General features: G+C 34.6%; 1 protein-coding gene across 1 annotated transcript in view; it reads right to left on the minus strand.

Annotated features, from left to right (window-relative positions):
* Positions 1 to 17,950, minus strand: part of HDAC9 (histone deacetylase 9) — a 918,445-nt gene that overhangs the window by 202,225 nt on the left and 698,270 nt on the right. The window contains exons 18-19 of the mRNA XM_054505257.2: positions 1,567 to 1,622; positions 1,235 to 1,322 (exon numbers count right to left, since the gene is read on the minus strand). Coding sequence (XP_054361232.1) covers positions 1,235 to 1,322; positions 1,567 to 1,622 — 144 coding nt within the window. The remainder of the gene's footprint in view (positions 1 to 1,234; positions 1,323 to 1,566; positions 1,623 to 17,950) is intronic.

Below are 17,950 nucleotides of genomic sequence, written 5' to 3' on the forward strand. Positions count from 1 at the left end.
AATGGTGAACTATGACCTATAGTGAAACTCAAGCATATTTGGAAAATACATGGAAAGTTCTTAGCACCAAGTGCTTGTGGGGAGGTGACGATACAGTATGTGGAAACATCCATTCCTACCAAGCATCAGAAATGGTTATCAGTCTTTCATTCCTTTTATCTTCTTTTCAACTCAACTAAGTATTTCTTCACATGGCTTTGTTTGTGCTTTCTAAAACCCTTTAGTTCCCTCGCTTAACTGAATCAGAGGACTGGATGGTGAGGCCATGACTTCCCAATAAGATTTAATTATGAGTGCAGATATGAACAAGATTTAGACTATTAAGCCTTGCACTTCAAAAAAACCTTTAACATATTTTGCCTTTAAATCTTTTATCACCTGCAAAAATTAATTAAGTGCAGATGTAGCAGGTTCGCTTTGGATGCCAGGGTTCATTTCCTGTCTATGCTTTGTCAGACAACCTATTACACCTCCTCGTGAACTAGAGGCAAACCGAAAACGGGGCTCATAAATCACCAGTCAGCTCTCTCTCGCCCTTTCCTGGGTTGGCCTTTTTGTATGGGGCAGATCTCCAGCTCATTATTCATGAACATACTATAGACAACATGCCAAGTGTCATCTGCATTTAAACAAACCATTTGTTAAGCAAATTATAACTCTATTGTGTAAGAATGCATCACGTTAAAATGCAAGACTAATCTAATGCCTCTGACTTTTAACCACTCAAGGTTTCTGCCGGGAGTCATCCCAAACTGGCATACATGATCTCGGATCTTTTCAGAAAGAATGACATGCTGACTTGTTTTAATAATACCACTGTTGCACAACAAACAACATGATTGCTAACCAGGGGAAGTGGCCAATTGGTTACCAAAGCAACAGCATTCTTTCCAGCACATCTGACTATTTAAAGTCTATATTCTGCAGGGAAAAGTAAATTCAGGTTCTGTTGGGTTATTTTAACTGTGGAAGTATCAATTCATTTAAGGATCATAAAAGTTGCCCTGATCTGCGCCTTCTTCTCATTAAATTGCAGTTAACACCAAGAAAGTGAAACGTGAATGTTTATGGTTTCAGAACTGCAATCCTGAATTTAATGAGTTTCCACATTCAAAGGAAACGCACCCTTCAGTTGTTTGCAAGTGCTAAAAGCAGGACAACCTAACACAGAAATACAAATACACTCCCTTTTATCTAGAGTCACTGAAATGCAGCTCTGGCCAGGAATACATACCAGATCTACAATCAATATCTTGCTTATATTTAGTTGGTCTCTCAAGTATTTGGCGGTAATTGCAACTGAATTAAAAAAGCAGAACCCCCTGCGGAATAGAGAAGAACAGAGAAATAAGAAAGCAAATCAGCCAGGAAAACCATTATAAATAATGTTCAGAGCATTTTTTAAAATGCTATATGATCTCTGAAGCCATAAATCTGCTTCTGGGAGTACCTTGCAAGATTTTTCAGTCCATCTGCTAACAATTAGAGGCTTCAGAGACATGCACGGGGCAGGTGACCGCCAGGAACCGTGGCGCTTGGAGATGGGCAACAGTCCCTGGTACTTACATGGCTGTGGATTCTTCAGCATGATGGCCTGGAGGCCTGACAACAGCAAACCCATTCTGTAAAAACAAGACAGGCTTTCAATGATCAGATATGGGAGGATTGCTTGCATCTTCATATACTACAGAGCATCAGGCATACAGGAAAAGATTCAAGTCTCTAAGAGGCTTCGGAGCTTGTTTTCTTGACCCCATTGCCATTTCAGAGAATGAACAGAAACAATATATATGATCACATTTTATCAGATCATGTCTCAGAAAGAAGGCTCCTACACAGCAAGGGGAAGAATAGAGATTCGGGAGTTATACCTAGCTAGCAAATATGCATATCATCTGTTATACTAGCATGATTCATTTTCAAGAACAACTTCTTATTTTATGAAAACAACATCCTACAGAGGAAGAAGAAATTCAATTTGGTGCGGGTTTGGGTCAAAATTTGGAAAGACCAGGGAAGATCCAAAGTGAAAATTCTTTAGCTGGATTCTCTTAATGGTTATTTCCACTCCATTGTCAGCAAAATGATAAATTTATACTCACACACTCACATACACACAAAAGAAACCCAGAAAGGTGAAAAAGAGAACAATGGAAAGCCCATATATCTTCCAGTCTATAAATTTAGCTTGGATGGCTGCCAAGACTTGCAACTTTATTGGATTCCCTAAGTCAATTTCTAGCCCACGTTCTGGAATTTTATAAAGAATTCCAGGGCTGAGTAGCAATCAGATCTATCCATGATCAAGGAATGCCTTAACCTCCAGATTAGTTGGAATGCATCACGGAAAGCTGAAGTAACTCCAGCATGAAGGCAAGGAACTATAAATCCTTACAAAGCCAGCATGCTCAGAAAAGTTGGGTTGCTTGACATGAAAAAAAATCATTCATCAGATGGTTCACACCACCTTTCACTTAACTATGATTCAAGTAACATACTCAAAAGATATTTCTTTAATATAGAAACCTAAAACTTTTGAAATAATTTTAATATACCCCAGGGATATTTTTTCCACATCTTACTACAAGCATAAAGATAATATCAAGAAAAATAATCCATTCCCTAGGACTTTAAATATACATAAATTTTTCTAGAATGTTATGGTAACCAACATACAATGATTAATTTGCTAAACATTTTGATCAGCATATACATAATGATAATCTCAGAAACAAATCAGAAGTCAAATAACACAATATCAATTTTAAATGCAGAAATGGTATTAACATATTTCCTATAACAGTTCTTAAGATACTATCTCTCTGGCAATAAAAGACTAATATGAGAGAAACTATTTAATGAACTACACAAGACTAAAGAAATTTTAAGATTGTAGAGTGAGACTTTAGTGTGCTATAGGAATTCTGAGGATAGATTATTAAGTAAAGGTTATGATAGGTGCAATATAACTTATTGGGAAGACAACAGGATGAAAATAACAAATATAATACAAGGCAATATAATTAGCATGTAATGAATTTCTGTAATTGGAGTCACAATACTAATGATCTTTTACAATTCAGTTAAAACCAATACACTTTTTTAAAAAAAAAAAAAAACTATGTTTTACAGGTAAAGGGCATGGATAGACAATACAAAGAAGAAAAAATTCCAGTGATCAATAACTGGAAGAAAAAACATTCAATGAAATTAGTAATCAAACAAAAGTAGATGAATATCCTAATGGAAAAACATTTATCCACCCAGGAAATTGGATTTTGTTTTTCAATACTCTATGCTAACAATGCAGTGGTACTTTATACACTCACAAATGCTGCCTAGAAGAAGATAATCTATTATAGCCTTCCTGGAAAATAATCCATCTCTATATATTTAGAGCCTTTAAAAACCATTTACTCTTAGAATTACTAAAGGATTTTTGCCCTAAAGGTGTTATTAACTTTGTAGACGAGGATTTATATAAAAGATGTTTTATTTACAATAGGAAAAATGGAAATTATGTAAGTTAGCTAATATTAAGAGAATGTTTAAGTGAATTATGGTATATCTATACCATGCAATATTAGACAGCCATTAAAATTTTGTTATTATAAATACTGAGTGGAATAAAAAGATATCAACTCTGGAAGTATTGGTGTTAAAAATAACAGACACAGCATGATATATCTGAGTGATGGTATTATATAGTTATTTTAAATTTATAATTTCATATCTTTTGAAAATGGTTTTACAATAAACATTAATTACTTCATAATGAAAAAATATAAAACAAAGAGACAGTTGAGAGATACATTTGAATTGTCTTACAGGAAGAGCTGTGGTCATAAAGGTAGAGAAAAGTTTTAAAGGGCAGGAGGGAAAAGTATGAATAAATGACTCAGAAGAAAGAACTTTAGAAAGTGTTATTTATGAATATTACACTGCATATTAACTGGAATTTAAATGAAAACTTAAAAAATAAAGAACTATATACCAAAATATCAACCTGAATAGAAATCATGTTAAGAAACAACATGGAAATAAAATCACATAAATAATTATATAAGCTAGATTATAAAGATAAAAAAAATCAAATAGAATTTGATTTTTATTTTCCTCTTCTCTCTTACAGCCAAATTCCTTGAGAAAAGAGTCTGCCTTTCACTTTATAATCTTCCACAGTAACCGCCACCATTCTGCTAAACTGCTTGATCTGGGGTTGAAAATTATCTTCTTGCAATAACAAACATTTTCTCAGTCATTATGATCCACCCAAAGCTTCCACTGTGCTCTCATTAATGGCAAACACCCCTACATTTTCCTTGTCTTTTCTGAGTGCCCCCCTTTCCTTAGCCAAAGCCTAGCAGGGCTGCTTCTTCCACAATCTTCTCAAGTGGTAGCTGCTTCCTCTCTCACACCACGCAAGCCTGCATTCAGGAAAAGACAGAACTGGTATACTCCTAGTGTCTCTCTGCTGTTTTGAAAGCATAAAACCCAATGCACCCACCCTTCACAATACGTTCTTGTAAGAAAGGATTAGATCACACACAGAGAGAAAAGATAAACACAGTAAGATCACTGAGACTGAGCCCTGGGGCAGTCTAGCTCCTTTTGCCTCCTGTTAGTGTAGAGGAAATGTTAGTCCTCTATTTTACCACCTGCAATGAGGATCCCATCCCCTCCTACTTTTCTACCATCATTTACATTTTTCTAACATATTAAAATTCCAAATTTTATATATATATTTCATTCAGATTTAAATAAGCTCACGTTTCTACCATCTTGAAAATAAAAATGTTTTATATATATATATATACCAAAATAATACAAATATACATATGTACAATATACCTCCATCCTTAATCCCACTGATCCCTCCAACTGCTACACTTTTCTTCCCTTTTAGCAAGCAAAATTCTTGAAATGGTGGTCTACCTTGCTGTCTCCTTTCTTCTTTTCCTCACCTCTGCCTCAATTACCTATCTCTAATTTATCTTCTACTTCCTTAGTCCACTAAGGAAGTTTTCACTAAGGTTACCAATGGCCTCCATGTCACTAATTCCAAAGATAGTTTTATGTTCTCACTCTACGGGGCCCCTTGTCAACTTTAAACACTACTGGCTACATCTTCCTTTTTTTAAAAAAAATTTTATTGTTATGTTAATCACCATACATTACATCATTAGTTTTTGATGTAGCGCTCCATGATTCATTGTTTGCGTATAACACCCAGTGCTCCATGCAGAATGTGCCCTCTTTAATACCCATCACCAGGCTAACCCATCCTCCCACCCCCTCCCCTCTAGAACCCTCAGTTTGTTTCTCAGAGTCCATCGTCTCTCATGGTTCGTCTCCCCCTTCTTTTGGCTTCTGTGATTTCACGCTCCCCTGGTTTATTTACCTCTCTACTTCCTAATCAGTCTCCCTTGAATGCTCCTACTCCTCATCTTGCTAGTTAAATATTAAAATTACTCATGGCCCAGTCTTAGACTTCTCTTCTCCTCTTTGCACCCTTACTTCCAAGGCAATGCCATCACTCTTGTGGAATCAATTACCACCCATCATCAGATACTTCACAGATCTCTATTTCTAGGATAAGCCCCGCCACTGAGCACCAGACCATAATATTAGCCCACCAATCAATATCTTCACTTAAATATTCACTTGGAAGTTCACTTCAAATTCAGTATATCCAAGATCAATCTTCTGATCTTCTCCCAGCCTTCTCTAACTTATCAATGATTCATCCAGTGGCTCAAGTCAGAGACCAATGAGTTATCCTTAATGGCTCCCTCTCCCTAGCCTTCCCCCATTTCATTTTAATTCATGACCAATTCCTGTTGATTTTGATTCTAAATATCACTCAAATCTATGTACTTAAATCTACATCTACTCCTTGAGCATTTTGCCTTTTGAATTTCTGCCTTTCTCTCCATCATTCCTCCAGTAATTATTCTTAGTGATTTCAGTATCCATACATACAGACACTCCCTTCAATATCTTGATTTCTCAGTTCTCTGACTCCTCGTCTTCAATGATTCTGTCTTCCATTTACATTCATACTCCTAGACCTTGCCATTACCGGTGAGAAATCTACTCCATAATCTTAATGTCAAACATCCTACTCTCCTACTATCCTATTTTCCAATTAACACCTCAACTGCACCAAGACTTCCAATCCACTGACCTTATTTAACTTTTGCTATCCATCATCCATCCCTATCACCATGTTCACTTCCCTCCTTATCTGGTTAGACTTCAGGGTCCATAACTGTATTCACTTCCTTGCATATACTTTCAGATATCTTGTCCTTTTTTCCCTCCAATATACTCCCCTAGTATATTAGTCTGCTCAACTACTATAACAAAGTACCAGAGGCTGGGTGACTTAAACAACAGAAATTTATTTCTCTAGTTCTGGAGGCTGGAAGTTGAGATTAAGATCTGGCAGGGTTGGGTTTGTGTTGAAAGCACTCTTCCGAATTACAGATGTCCGCCTTTTCCCTAGGGTCCTTATATGACCTCTCCTCTGAGTGTACAAACACAGGGCAGGCAGAGAGAGAATTCTAGTATCTCTTCCTCTTCTTACGAGAGCACTAGTCCTATCAGATTAGAGTCCTACCCCTATGACTTCATGTCACCTTTATCACCTCCTCACAGACCAAGGGTCTTCAAATACAGTCATATTAGGAGTTAGGGCTTCAACATTATACATTTTGGGGGTATAAACATACAGTACATAAGTACTTCTAGTCACTTTGTCCCTTTCTTCCTTCAACACACTCCTGATAAAATTACAAAACTAATTAAATATAACTCACATCTGCTCTGTTCCTGCAACTAAACCTAGATAAAAGCTACATAACTGGTCTTCCTTTAAAGTCATGATTACAAACCTCAGATAGGCTCTCCAGGATGCCCAGCAATCATACTACATTCCTTAGCCAATTAACTCTCTATTTTATGAGTATTCCTACCTTCTTCTTTTTCTTCAAATCTCCATTAACCCCGATCATTCTTTACCCTTTGCTGATGACCTAGCTTCTTATTTCACTTAAAAAATAGAAGCAATTAGAATAAAATTTCTTCATCCTTCCATAATCAAATCTAATCATCTACTCCCACTAGTCCCTGATCCTAAGAGCAATTAATTCCCCTGTGCACTTAATCCCACTGCCTCTTACCTATTCAAAAACAGCTTACCTACACTTTTCCCTTTCCCTCTGGTATCATCATTTGTTTCCTATATTGGATTGTTGTCTTTAAAGTAAAAAACACATATATGTCTTTCCTCTTAATAGAAACAAAATAAACAAGGCAAAATGACAAATAAGAGCATTATACTATAATACCTATCAGGTAATATATAATACATAAAATAATGCAAATAAAAATACAATAATAAACTCTAATATTTTATTACTGATTTAATCCTAACAACATCTGAGATAACATTATTATCCTCATTTCATGAATGATGAAATCGAAGTGTAGAAAAATTAAAGAACTTGCTTAAGGTTCATACCAGCAAGTTACATGGCTGGGATTCTATCCCTGATGGTCTAGGACCTGAAAGCAAGCATTTAAGACTAGCCACATTGTACAACCTGGCCTTTGCTTACCTTTTTAGCTTCATCTTGCACCACCATCCGCTTTCCTTTCTCCACTCCAGCCACAGTGGCCTTTTGGTTCCTCCAGCGTACCTGTTTCCCCTAGCCACAGGCCTCTGCACATGCTCCTACTTCAGAATGGAATGTCTTCCATTTACATACCCTCTCCCTTTACCTGGATAACACCTCCTCATCAGCACATTTCAGCTCTAATATCACCTGCAGAGAAACCATCACTGAGACCCAGCAGATCAGCATCAAGATCCTCTGTAATATGCACTGAGAGCTATCTGCCAACCCTTGTTTCTAAGAACTCATCTTAGTTTATAAGGACATACCTCATAGTGTGATTATTTTTTTTTAATTTTTTATTACTATGACTTACATAATTAATGTCACATCCATACTCCCCATAGTAGGGTCACGCCTTTATGACTTGGCTCACCATCTTATCATCTAGACTTACATTATGCCTGGCACATAGCCAGTGGTCAGTAAAGAATGATAAAATAAATTTGTGAAGAGATACTACTCTGGCTCTTATCTCTCTGGTGATTTCTTTGATTTGCTCCTGGCTGTAAGTTCTTCATTATCTCAAAGGTCCCAACTTTTGCATCTCAGCTTTTTGTGGGAGTTTGCCTATTAGACTTGAGAGCATCTTCTTTCTTAGAAACACATAAAATATTTTGTTCCTTACAATTAATGGAGACTTTGATTTGATGAACTATAGTGGGAAAGTGTTTTAAAATGAAATTATTATTCTTACAGAAATGTCTTTCACACTGGCTTCTGAATGGAATTTGTTTTGTATTTTTCTAAACCCTTTATTGTCTGGCATAAAGGTTTATTGTATGGGACACCACCTGAACTAGAGTTTTCCTCAGCTCAAGAATCTATAGTCTTCAATGAATATTTTTCAATGAGCCTTTTTAATAATCAATTTACTATATATTCAAAAAACTCAATAATCTACTAGCTTATATAAGAAAACCTATATACAACAAAGGACTCAGAGGCTCAGTTTATTATTTTCTCATTTAATGCTAACAATAATCATTTTCATTTCATGAAAAAATATTTTTTTTCTCAAACCTTGAAGTTTGTATGATGTTTTCACTTCATCGTATTTTTGAGCATCTCAGAATGTAGTAGTAAAACCTATTCATCCATATAATTTTGAATTTCTTTTTACTTTACTTCATGAAAAAACTCCCTGCTTTATATTTTATTCAAAGTTATGAAGACTAAGTAGTTAATCTAAGCAAACAAATTCGGAAGTACTTTTCTGTGCCTTTATATCAATTTAAGGGTGATGTAATTTTGTCTTAATAATCTGATTTTTAAAATCCCTTTTCAAGTTTTAAATTCTCTTCAGTCATGAACATTACTAATCATAGAGCTTTGGCAGTATTTTAGCATCACTAACAGTAACAATGTTTCCAGAGTGTTCTCACATCCATATTTTTGTTGTGGTTGTTGTTGTCTAGATCAGTATTATGGATGTTTCTCCTTGGTTAAAGAGGAGAAAGATGTGTTCTCTGATATCATCATATGGGAAAATGCAGGAGACTATTTGCTTCCCATATATAGCCATGGAAAGGGAATATAGGTCATTGTTTCTATGTAAAAATGGATTTGAATGAGAGGGAAAGGAATCCAATCATTTTAGACTATAGTCTATTTTTGTAAATGATGGAATTTTCTTTTTCTGGTCAAAATTATCAAAATGTAAAACTTTATGTATTCCTTATATGCATAGTAAAACCCTCCCCAAGCGAGTAAAGGGCAGGGAGTAAGCAAATCACTAGAACCATTTTAAAGTTCTTTTTTTTTTTTTACCTCACCTAAACAAAGTTCAAATTTCTCTACATAAGCTCAGTTAGCCACAGCACATATGGAACTGAAAATCTGGAGTGTAAAACAATCTGATCATTTTATTTGTTGCACTCATTAAGACAGTCTCATGGACAGGAGAAATGTGTATTTCATTTTGCTAACATCCCCAAGTACGTATTCAATGGATAGTAAGAACCATTACTAATTCCAACCTATGTAGAGTAATTTAGGTTTCAGAAATCATGGAAAATAAAGGCCTAATCAACACTGATGAGAGTAATGTAGAAATTCAAGAACACACTGTATGATAGAATTAGCCAATATATACAAAATCCAAAAGAGAAAAGCAAAGATTATTTATTTATACACTTTCAAAAATATTAAGCAATGATCTGGAACTTAAACCACCTGTAATAGTCAGTAGTCCTGTTAGCAACTTAGTAATTTTGATTTATTCTTTATAAAAATATAACTGCAGTACATAGTACAGAAATTCTCTGTGATATTAATAAATTGACAAGAGACTGTGTTTCTTTGTTAAAAGTAGTTAATCAGACATTAGATCTTTACTTAATCTTTAACTCTATTTTGGGACACTATAAGAACAAAATCGGTGTGCCTGGGTGGCTCAGTTGGTTAAGCGACTGCCTTCGGCTCAGGTCATGATCCTGGAGTCCCTGGATCGAGTCCCGCATCGGGCTCCCTGCTCAGCAAGGAGCCTGCTTCTCCCTCTAACCCTACTCCCTCTCATGTACTCTCTCTCTCTCAAATAAATAAATAAATCTTAAAAAAAAAAAAAAAGAACAAAATCAAAGAAATCTGTCCTGCTTAGAAAAATGTTTTACGTATAACTGCCTACTATTCAAAGACTAATTGAGCATGTCAAACCAGCTGATTGAATTCTGTTTTTAAATTTTCTCTTTTAGTGCACTGCTAATTTAGAACTCAGTAATTACCTCCCAATGTCTAAATATTACCACTAAAGTGTTTCTAAATGTACTTAAGTATCAATCCTTAGTGAAATACTATGTATCAAAACCAAGCACAGCATGGAAAAACTCTACAGCATGTATTTCCAAGTAAAGATGTGATGGTTGAATTATTGCTTCTAATACATTTGCAGAATTGGAAATTTATATGGAGTAGTTTATGTGCTTGAAATATTTCACCGGAAGCCAAAATCCCAGCTACCCCAGATCCATACTGATGCGTTATCAATTTTGAAAATGACTTTAAGAAACATTCATTTACATAAATACTTTTTAAATAGTTGAAAATATTTTAATCTACTTTGATATTCAATAATAACTATAATCATCAAATATGTCGGTGAATAAGGTATTTGGCACTAGTAAAAAGAAGTGCTGAAAGCAACCAGAATCTGAAATTTACATGTCTATGCTAGGCTAGCACAACTTAATCTCCCAACAAATCCGTATGCTCATAAGTGCCCTCTTTAACATCTCAAGGAATGTGCTTGCCAAGTGTACAAGTCTATGACAGATAGATAGATAAGAGTAATAAAAATAAAGCATGCATTAGCTGGTTTGACACACTTTAAAATTATTTATAGTAATAAATTTGGGATTCTTTATATTAAGTTGCACAGGGGAAGAAGTCAGAAACATTAGGTAAAGATATAATGCTTTTTTAAGACTTCACTGGGTAGAAGATCCTAATGCTTTCCTATTATAGTAAATTTTTGTTTTTTAAAAATCATCACTTGAAGTGATTATGTTATCTGTTGGATCCTCTTCTAGTTGTTGTATGGGTTGGCTTTCTTTCTCCTTTTCTTCCTTTCCCTCCCTCCCTCCCTTCCTCCCTCTTCTACCTTCCTTCCTTCCTTTCTCATTTCTCCTTTCTTTGCTTTTTGTTGGTGGAGTGGGGTAAAAATATTTGTTGTAACAGGATTTCAAATATAAATAATACTACTCATCTTGTTACATTTAACACTTTATAAGTATTACCTTCCCTCTGATTTAGGTAAAGTGGAATAAGGCATAAATGTCCATCAAAATTTTCTAGCACCTATGATGGTTCATATGAACTTGTAGACTCTCCCCTCCCCCTCATCCAAAATGGTGCTGGTTCCAATCAACATAGTGGTATGAGAGTCCATTCTTTCAGCTAAAGAAGCTGAAAATTGTTCAATGGAAATTGTTCACATTATCTTTGTTGATATCACTGGATGTTAAAATTTGGGGGGTGGGGAGATCAGACATGAAAGTTGAATGAGTACTCCTTCCCTCCTACCACTTACTCCCCAGCAATGGATTTAGGGATTTAGATTATCAGAAACCAACTCAGGAGCAGAGAAAGAAAAACAGATAGTCATTCCTCCTGCCTTTCTTCCCCCACTTCTATTTATCTTGTAGGAGCTTGTGAAACAATTGGCTCAGATTCTGCTTTTCAGGAATGGCTCAGGCATAGGAGTGTTAAGAAGATGTTAAATACCTGTAATCTCAAGTTGACCATTATGGATATGATACAGCTTATCATTTGTTCGATATGCCTAATACCAGCCCCCACTCAAAGCTCCTAATCAACAGTAACTGTGAACCTTTTGTGTATTCTGAGGTCTTCCTCTTCAGCTAACTAGTAATATCTGTGATGAAAAATAGTTCCACATGATTTACAGCACGGCAACAATAATGTGAGTAGAAAATTCCCCTCCGCAGCTTTACTTTTTTTGGAATAAAATTTTATTTAGAAATAAAAAGAAAGGCATAAAGTCTTCTAAACATTGTAAATAGTTGGTTTGTCCTATCATGCCTATCTTTATGAGAAAGAGAGGATCAAATTATGTCATCTCAAAGACCTACTACTGACAAATGCTAGACTTTATCTACTTGTACTCAATTCTACAAGTCTTTGGGAAGCACTGTATAATACCTTAATTGTTAATTTTATATATAAAACATTAAATCTAGTTTTGTGATTCTTTCTGAAGGGAAGGGATTGAATAGGAATGTAAGGATAAAATACTATATTGCAGAATACTTGAACACTAAGTCAAGAGGTATCTCCTAATAATATCTAAACCACTTATAAAATTTGACATTGAAATTAGTATATCAAGGTCAGTCTTCTGGGTTGCCTTTAACTGCAATTCACTGGTATGAATAATATTTTGAAATATGCCAATATAGTCCTCAAAACCAGTTAACTTCAGCCTTAAAAAGGACTTTCTAAAAAGACAGTTTGCTTTAGAATCAATGCTATTAATCTACAGCCTCTGAGGAAAGGAAATTTCACAAAGAAAGTTTGTCTCTTACATACTAGAATCTGGGAGGTTAAAGGAGGTAGGGAGATTTGCCAAGAAAACAATAAGGGACATGTGGGAATACCATTTTGTTTCTTTGAGTGAGCTCAAGGGAACCAGGAAAACAGGAGCCCAGCCTTAGCAGTGTAACTGAATGGTGGACCCCAAAGCATATGTGCAGCTGCCAGCCCTGCTCCCTGAAGAATCCACAAGGAAGAAGCTTGATGACAGCACTGAAAAACAGTTCTTAGGAAGCCTGGCATCTGTGGCCCATAATGCCTACAGCCTTGAGCCTGGCAAAGATGTAGCTATAGATAGGAATAAACACAGTCATGAAAAAACAGTCTCCTGGTAGAAAAGAGACAGGGCATTTGATGGTGCTTATATTACACATAATTTAAGTTGAGCCCTGTATGAAAATCGTAACAATGGATCCACTATGAAGAAGTTGCTGTTGGGAGGTGGGGGGATCATCAGGAGAAACTTGGTAAGGCAATATTAACCCACTAAAAGCTATTTGTTTAGTTTATCAATCAGTGGTTTCAGCTGACACAAGGTCCAACAACTTAATTCCCTGAACTTTTTGAAACAGGACTAGTTTTTGGACCAAACTGACCAAAAAAACCAGGTACTTTTCATTATGTAAATAGAGCCTCAGTATGAAAAACTTCTGAGAAAAGAGTGTTTGGCTTAGTTTTATTTTTAAGAACCGGGAAAAAAAAAATTTTTTTTTTAAGACAGATGATCATAGCCTTCTGTGAGGATAATAGTATAATAATATGACATTATAATAATAGTAATTATTATAGGATATTATACTAATAGTAAGACAATAGTAATGACCAAGACCTGAGAAGAGATGATGGGGGGAAAAGACTGTATCAAAAAATGCCTCATGGTTAAGATCACTTTTGTCATTATACTTACATCTTACTACAGTAGATTTTCATTCAATCAATGGTGGTTCTAATATTCTTGGTACCTTTTGGTACATACATATATTTATTCAATTAAATACATGAAATGTCAAAAATTTTAAGAGTAGCAATGTACATTTTATAACTACTACCTAACTGGATTTTTAGGTAGATGATTTTTAAATTTGGTCATATTATTCTTACTCTAATTGTAAATTTTCTTCTTTCATTAAATTCTAATTCTCCACAACCATACACTATAACAAGAACAGATACCAGCAATTAAATTTGTAATTTCAATCAAAGGTAGACAATTGAATAAGAATTTCAACCAAAGGGACACCTTGGTGGCTCAGTTGGTCAAGTGTCTGCCTTTGGCTCAGGTCATGATCCCAGGGTCCTGGTATGGAGTCCCATGTCAGGCTCCCTGCTCAGCGGGGAGCCTGCTTCTCCCTCTACCACCAGCTCCTGCTCTCTTGCTCTCTCTCTCTTTCTCTCTCAAATAAATAAATAAAATCTTAAAAAAAAAGAATTTCAACCAAAGAAATTAAATTATGTAGCATTATGTACATAACAGCACTGTGTGGAAAAAACACCTAATCAAATGACCAGACTTCATTTTACAAGTATGTGTGTGTATGAAATTTATTGCCATATAAAATTACAAAGGTGTAAAATACTTATGTTCTCTAAGTGTGTATGCTATGTGTGATTTGGACACTGCTATCAAAAAGCAAAACAATGCCTTTTGCAGAGATTGAAACAAGGAGGAAAGTTAGCATCTGCATTATGCATAAATCAGCAGGTATCAAATTTAATACTACCAGAGATAAAAAATGAACAAATTAGTTGGAAGATTTTTTTCTCATTACATATTATTTTTGCTATATTTTAAATATTGAAGTGAAAATATCACAGCGTAAAATGTTGTAAGTAAACGCAAAATAGCCTAAATTTATTTCAGGAATCATTCTTTCTAAGTCATTTTTAAAATAACTTTAGGACTCTGACTAAAAGTGTAAATAGGTGTCAGGGACTGAGAAAAGCTCAGCAAGGTTTAGAGGGGAGAGAGATGTAGATAGTTAGTCTGAGGGCAGATGCAGCAATTTTTAGTCAGTATGAGCTAAACCACATACAAGTAATGAAATCTGGACAGTCCAAAGCCAAGAAACAGATGGAAAGGCTGGAAATAGGCAGATCCAATTACCATGGAGCAGGCAGTTAAAACTACAAACTAGAAATTGAAATATTAGCCATCAGAAAAGCAGATGGGTAAAATAAAAACCTAGAAAGAAGCAGGTTGTGCAGTGGGAACACCATAGGCAGTCCAACTAGGCAACAAGTTCCTGAGTAAACAATCTGAGTAATCAGTAGCCTTACCTTTTACTTAATCTAAGGGTTTAAGTATTTGCATGTCATTTTTCAAAGGTATAAATCAGTCCATAAGTTGACTAATTTAAAAGTTTTCAGAAAAGTTGAAGCACTAGGTATGAAAGGCAATGAGAAGGTCAAGAACAAGGCAGTTTCCCATAAAAGTAAACATGTAACTGCCAAGGTTTCTCCCTTTCTTTGATGTTTACATACCCATTCACAGTGGATGTGCTGAAGAGTGTATTAATAACATGTTTGTTATTTCCTTCATTTAAAGTTGAAGAATCAAGTAGAGAAATAAGTTAATGTGCCCCTGTTCTAATTACTGACATATATCCTTTATGAGAATGAGATATAAAAATTGAACCAGGAGAGAATTTCAATGTACTCTCAAAAATGTATTTGTTTTGGAGAGCCAAACCTGACTAGGAGGAAAAAGGATGTATAAAAGGATGTCCTGCAAAAGCAATAATAAATCATTGAACAAACCAAAAAACATACTGTTCTTTCTTTTTTTTTTTTTTTTTAAGAGAGAGAGCACAAGGGGCAGGGGGTACCTGGAGATGGAGAGGGAGAAAGAATCTTAAGCAGACTCCACACCCAGCCCAGAGCCCAATGTGGGTATTGATCTCAGAACCCTGAGATCATGACCTGAGCCGAAATCAGGAGTTGGATGCTTAATCAACTGAGCCACTCAGGCATCCCATAGAACATACTTTTCTTTAAATCACGGAAGAGCTTTGGACACAAAGAGATTTTAAAAGAATTAAATCCTAGAGAAAATAAGCCCTTTCTAGTCTCCACTGATTTTTAAACACAATGTCTAGTATATAATCAAATATCACAAGACATGCAAAGAAGCAATATTATATGAGACTCTTAAGTAAAAAATAAGATAATAGAAATATACCCACAAGTGACTCAGATATTAGAATTATCAAAAAAAGGTTTAAAAATAATCATAATAGATATGTTAAAGAATCTATAGGAAAAGATCATGAAGAGAAATATAATGGTGAAGGGGAGAATTTCAAAAGAGATCTGGAAGCTGTAAAAAAGAATGAAAGGGAAATCTTAAAAGTGAGTAATACACTGTGTGAAATGAAAAATTATTTTAATGGGATTAATGGCAGCTTGGACACAACAGAAGATAAAAACAACAAACTTGAAAACAGGTCAAGAGAAATTATCCAAATAGGAGTACAGAGAAGAGAAAAAGACTAAACAAGATCAACACACCCTCTAAGACCAGTGGGACAGTGTGAAATGATAAAATTGATAAAATAAAGATATAATTAGACTCTAAGAATCAGAGGATATAGAGAATGTGGTAAATAAAGTATTTTAAGAAATATTACCTAAAAGCTCTCCAAATTTTATCAAAAAGAGCAAGCCACTGACACAATAAACTCAATGAACTCAAGCAAGATAAAAACAGAGAAAACCATACCTAATCACAAAACTACTAAAAAAGAGAAAAATAAAAAGTCCTAAAGACAGAGAGAAAAAAGATGTATTAAATCATTAAATAGAGAGGTTAATCATCAAAGTGATAGCTGATTTCTCATCATCAATTTAAAAAAAGGAAAAAATAACACTGGAAGGATATCTTTAAAGTATAAAATATTAATTAACAAAATATTTTATATCAAATGAAAATATCATCCAAGGATTAAAGGAAAAGAAAAACATTTTCTTATAAACAAAAGATGAATCTGTTGCCAGTAGAACTGCAATACAAGGAATGTTGAAGGAAATTCTTCAGACTGAAAGGAAATGATACCAGATGGAAGTCTACATCTGCCCACATGAATACCAGAGCACCAGAGCACCAGAAAGATTAAATAGTCAGGCAAATATAAAAGATATTTTAAAAATTATCTTTATATTATGTATGTATACACACATACACCAGAAAGATTAAATAGGCAGGCAAATATAAAAGATGTTTTAAAAATTATATTATGTATGTATATACACATTCATTCTCTCTGACACACATACACACACACACACACATAGAAACATACACTTTAAAAAGTTTTCAACTATTGAAGCAATAGAAATGGTAATTTGTTATGGAGATCTATAATATTTGTAAAAGCAAAATATCTGATAAAATAATACAAAGGGTAGGAGGAGATAAAGAGAATCACAATGTTATAAATCTCAGTAAGTATAAAATGATTCAAGTCACATAGGGCATATTTTCCTCTCGTAGAATTAAATTCTACATCAATTAGAGAAAGATATACACAAAAATCCCCAATTTGACACTAACTAACACTCTTAGAAAGTACATTTCAGGTGCTCTCCTCATAAGAAAAAAAAGGGTCTGAGCAGATGAATTACTAGTAATGACAATGAATCAGTAATCAAAAACCTCCCAAAAAACAAAAGTTCAGGACCAGATGCCTCACAGATGAATTCTACTAAACATTTAAATAAGAGTGAATACCTATTCTTCTCAAACTATTCCAAAAAACAGAACAGGAAGAAAAACTTCCAAATTCATTCTATGGGGCGTGCATTATCCAGATACTAAAACCAAACAAAGTCACTACAAAAAAAAGAAAACTACAAGCCAATATCTCTGATGAACACTGATGTAAAAATCCTCAACAAAATATGAAGAAACTGATGAAATAATATATTAAAAACCATTCACTACAATCAAGTAGGATTTATTGCAGGGATGCAAGAGTGGTCCAATATTTGCAAATCAATCAATGTGATACATCAAATTAAAAAGAAAAAGGATAAAAATCTTATGATCATCTCAAGAGATGCAGAAAAAGCATTTAACAAAATAGGACATTTATTCATGATAAATACTCTCAAAAGAGTAGGTTAGAGGGTACATACTGCAACATAATAAAGGTCATATAAGACAAACTCACAGCTAACATCGGACTCAATGGTGAAAAACTGAGAGCTTTTCCTCTAAGATTAGG

Source organism: Mirounga angustirostris, unplaced genomic scaffold, assembly GCF_029215605.1.
Source record: "Mirounga angustirostris isolate CCGP_5_RB_7025 unplaced genomic scaffold, mMirAng1.0.hap1 SCAF_12, whole genome shotgun sequence".
Classification (NCBI taxonomy): domain Eukaryota; kingdom Metazoa; phylum Chordata; class Mammalia; order Carnivora; family Phocidae; genus Mirounga; species Mirounga angustirostris.